At 59.6% G+C, this 2,550-nt stretch overlaps 1 protein-coding gene across 1 annotated transcript in view; it reads right to left on the bottom strand.

Annotated features, from left to right (window-relative positions):
* ETV7 (ets variant 7) overlaps window positions 1-1,787 on the bottom strand; it is a 38,571-nt gene extending 36,784 nt beyond the window's left edge. Inside the window, exons 1-3 of the mRNA XM_015560845.1 lie at window positions 1,759-1,787; window positions 1,417-1,483; window positions 1,056-1,191 (exon numbers count right to left, since the gene is read on the bottom strand). Coding sequence (XP_015416331.1) covers window positions 1,056-1,191; window positions 1,417-1,483; window positions 1,759-1,787 — 232 coding nt within the window. The remainder of the gene's footprint in view (window positions 1-1,055; window positions 1,192-1,416; window positions 1,484-1,758) is intronic.
* Window positions 1,788-2,550: the final 763 nt, after the last annotated feature.

Below are 2,550 nucleotides of genomic sequence, written 5' to 3' on the forward strand. Positions count from 1 at the left end.
AATGGGGGCAGGTGGCGGAGAGGGGCGCGGTGTGCTCAGCGGCCAGGCTCTTACCTGCATCACAGGTGGAGGCGTGGGCGCCCGGGCTGTCCTTCCCCAGGGCGTCCGTCCCGGCCGCGCTGCCAGACGCTCCCTTCCCCGACCCCAAACTCGGCTGGAGAGCGGAATGCCTCGCGGGAGAAAAGGCGGGAGGAAAGCTCCTTCCAGACGCGGGGAGTGTGCGCTCGGTCCGGGGAGCAGGCGCGGGGCGCTCGGTAATCGCTGTCCTTCCAGGAAACGAAAACGAAAGAGCGGATCCGGCTTCCACTCCCCCGGCGGGGTTGGGGGAGGGCAGGGGCGGCCCGGCGGGAGCAGAGCCCAGCGCTGGGTTCCGCAGTAATAATAAAACCTTCAGAGTATTTGCTTAGGAAGCTTTCAATATTCAGTATTTTTGGAAGTGTCAATGGAGTACCGACGGGGTGGTCAGAGTAATCTGGCCACTCAGAGTAATGCTAGTCCACAGCCTGCTCCGCGGCTCTGAGTCTCCTTGGGCAGGAGCAGCCCTCCGAGGATGGGACGAAAGGCCGTGCCCAGTGCATTTCCCGTGTATTTCGGGGTGGATGTGACTGTCCCATATATATTCTTCTTATGCTTCTCGCTCAGTTCCCAATTTCTGGTACTAAGCAGATGCTATTGTTGTAACAATAAAAACTAAACGCAATTATTTAGAACAGGATCCTATATACGTACAGCTGTTCACTGTTTAGCCCTGTCTGGCTCCCTCACTGGCAACGTCCCCAACTCTTGGTCTTTAGGCTGCAAGGGACACAACTGCTCATTGGACCCCAACCCTCACCTTCCCAGTAAGGAGACTGGCGCCCCCAAGCTTGGTCACGTCAGCTGTGCTCCCTGCAGGGAGAATTCACATTTACCTCCTCTGTCTTCCTCGCCACGGAATAAAGAAGCCCAGCAAAGAATCCGCAAAGGCAGGGACATCACACGCTTAAATAAGGACAGTCCATGCCTTGCACGCGTGTCCTTGGCAAACGCGACCCTCTCCCCTCCCCTCTACTCACGGAGTCTTCCTGGCAGCTTGCAGATGCCCCGCTGGCCCTGCAGGTCCACGTGGACGTCACATCTGGCCTGGGCCTGGGCGCCTGGAGGTGGTGTGGCTGCCGTGGGGCTCATGGGAGAGCCGGCCAGTGCTCCCTCCTAGAGAGGAGACACCCAGGCAGCCCGCGGTGAGCGCCTGGTGTAGGCTCCGCATCCCGAAAGGCCTTAAGAATTTTTTCAAAGGGAAGGAGCATCCATCTCCGTGTGGGTCATGGAGGTAGGGCCATGTGTGTCCTCACGTGATGCCCTGAACATATTGCACACAGCGGACGCTTGAGACATTCATCTTCCCCAGCCAGCTTTCCGTGCCTGTGCCTGACCCACCAGAAGGCCGCCCTGGTCCTGACTTGTGAGCTGGGAATCTGAAGGCCTAATCATACTCAGTGGGAACCTGAGGGGCCAGGATAAAGAGGCCTTAACTCAGAAATAAACAAACAATGAAATCCTATTTCCAACAGAGAAAACGACAGGCTACATTTCTGAACCCCAAAGTCCCAGCAGGGGCGTCTGTATCTTTACAGTTTTCCAATCAGCTAGGCCCCAGGGAGGTGTGGCTCTCTCCTCGGGGTGAGGGGATGGAAGCGGCAGGGCTTTGTAGAAACAGGAGGCTCCTTGGGGCCTGTGCCCAGACACAAAAAGTGAAAGTGGAACCAAGTCACTTCTCACGCCAGGCCCTGGGGGAGCCGCACAGTCATCGTTGGTGTCTGCGGAGGGCGATCTGCAGTAAGAGGCGGTGGACCTGAGCCAGCAGAGCGAACTGCAGGCCTTGGTGACTGCAGAGGAGGGTTCACCAACACCTTCGGGGCAGTTCCCATCCACCTCTGGCTGCCCGCATCCTGCCCCGCATCCTGCCCCCGCTGGTGCTGCCTCTCAGGTAACCAGCCTCAGAGGCGGTGGGGGCTGGCCCGGCTGGGGGGGCTTGTCTTCTCCTCCGCCCTTTCAAGCAGAGGACGGAAGCCCAGGCCTGTGACCCCCCCCTGGGGGGAAAGGCCCACGGGAGCTGCTGAGGGAGAGCTCTGGCCTCCAGGAGAGACAGGGAGGAGTGTGTGACTCAGACATGGAAATGGGCTTGGAGAGAGGGGGGCAGAGAAAGGCCGGGAGGTGGGAGGATGCCCAGCTCCCCGGTACGGGTCTGAGGCTCCCAGGGAAATATGGCAAATGGAGGGGGGCTCTAGAGAGAGGGGCCCTGCGGTGGCTGCGTGGGTCAGCTGTGCGGGTCTGGCTTGTGCAGAAACTTCCAGAGACGTCACACCTGATTGGTGTAGGGTGAGGAGAAGGGAGGAGGGGGCAGCACCCAGAGGGGTGGGGGCTAGAGGTGAGTGAGGCGGGGAGTGAGGGCGGTGAGGATGGATGGTGAGGGTGGGGAATGTGTTGGAAAGTGAGACTCCAGCCAGGGAAAGGGCTGATAAAATGAGTGTGGGAATTAGGTGGCGGAGAGGGGATGGGGCAGGTGGCGGA

Source organism: Myotis davidii, unplaced genomic scaffold, assembly GCF_000327345.1.
Source record: "Myotis davidii unplaced genomic scaffold, ASM32734v1 scaffold1036, whole genome shotgun sequence".
Taxonomy (NCBI): domain Eukaryota; kingdom Metazoa; phylum Chordata; class Mammalia; order Chiroptera; family Vespertilionidae; genus Myotis; species Myotis davidii.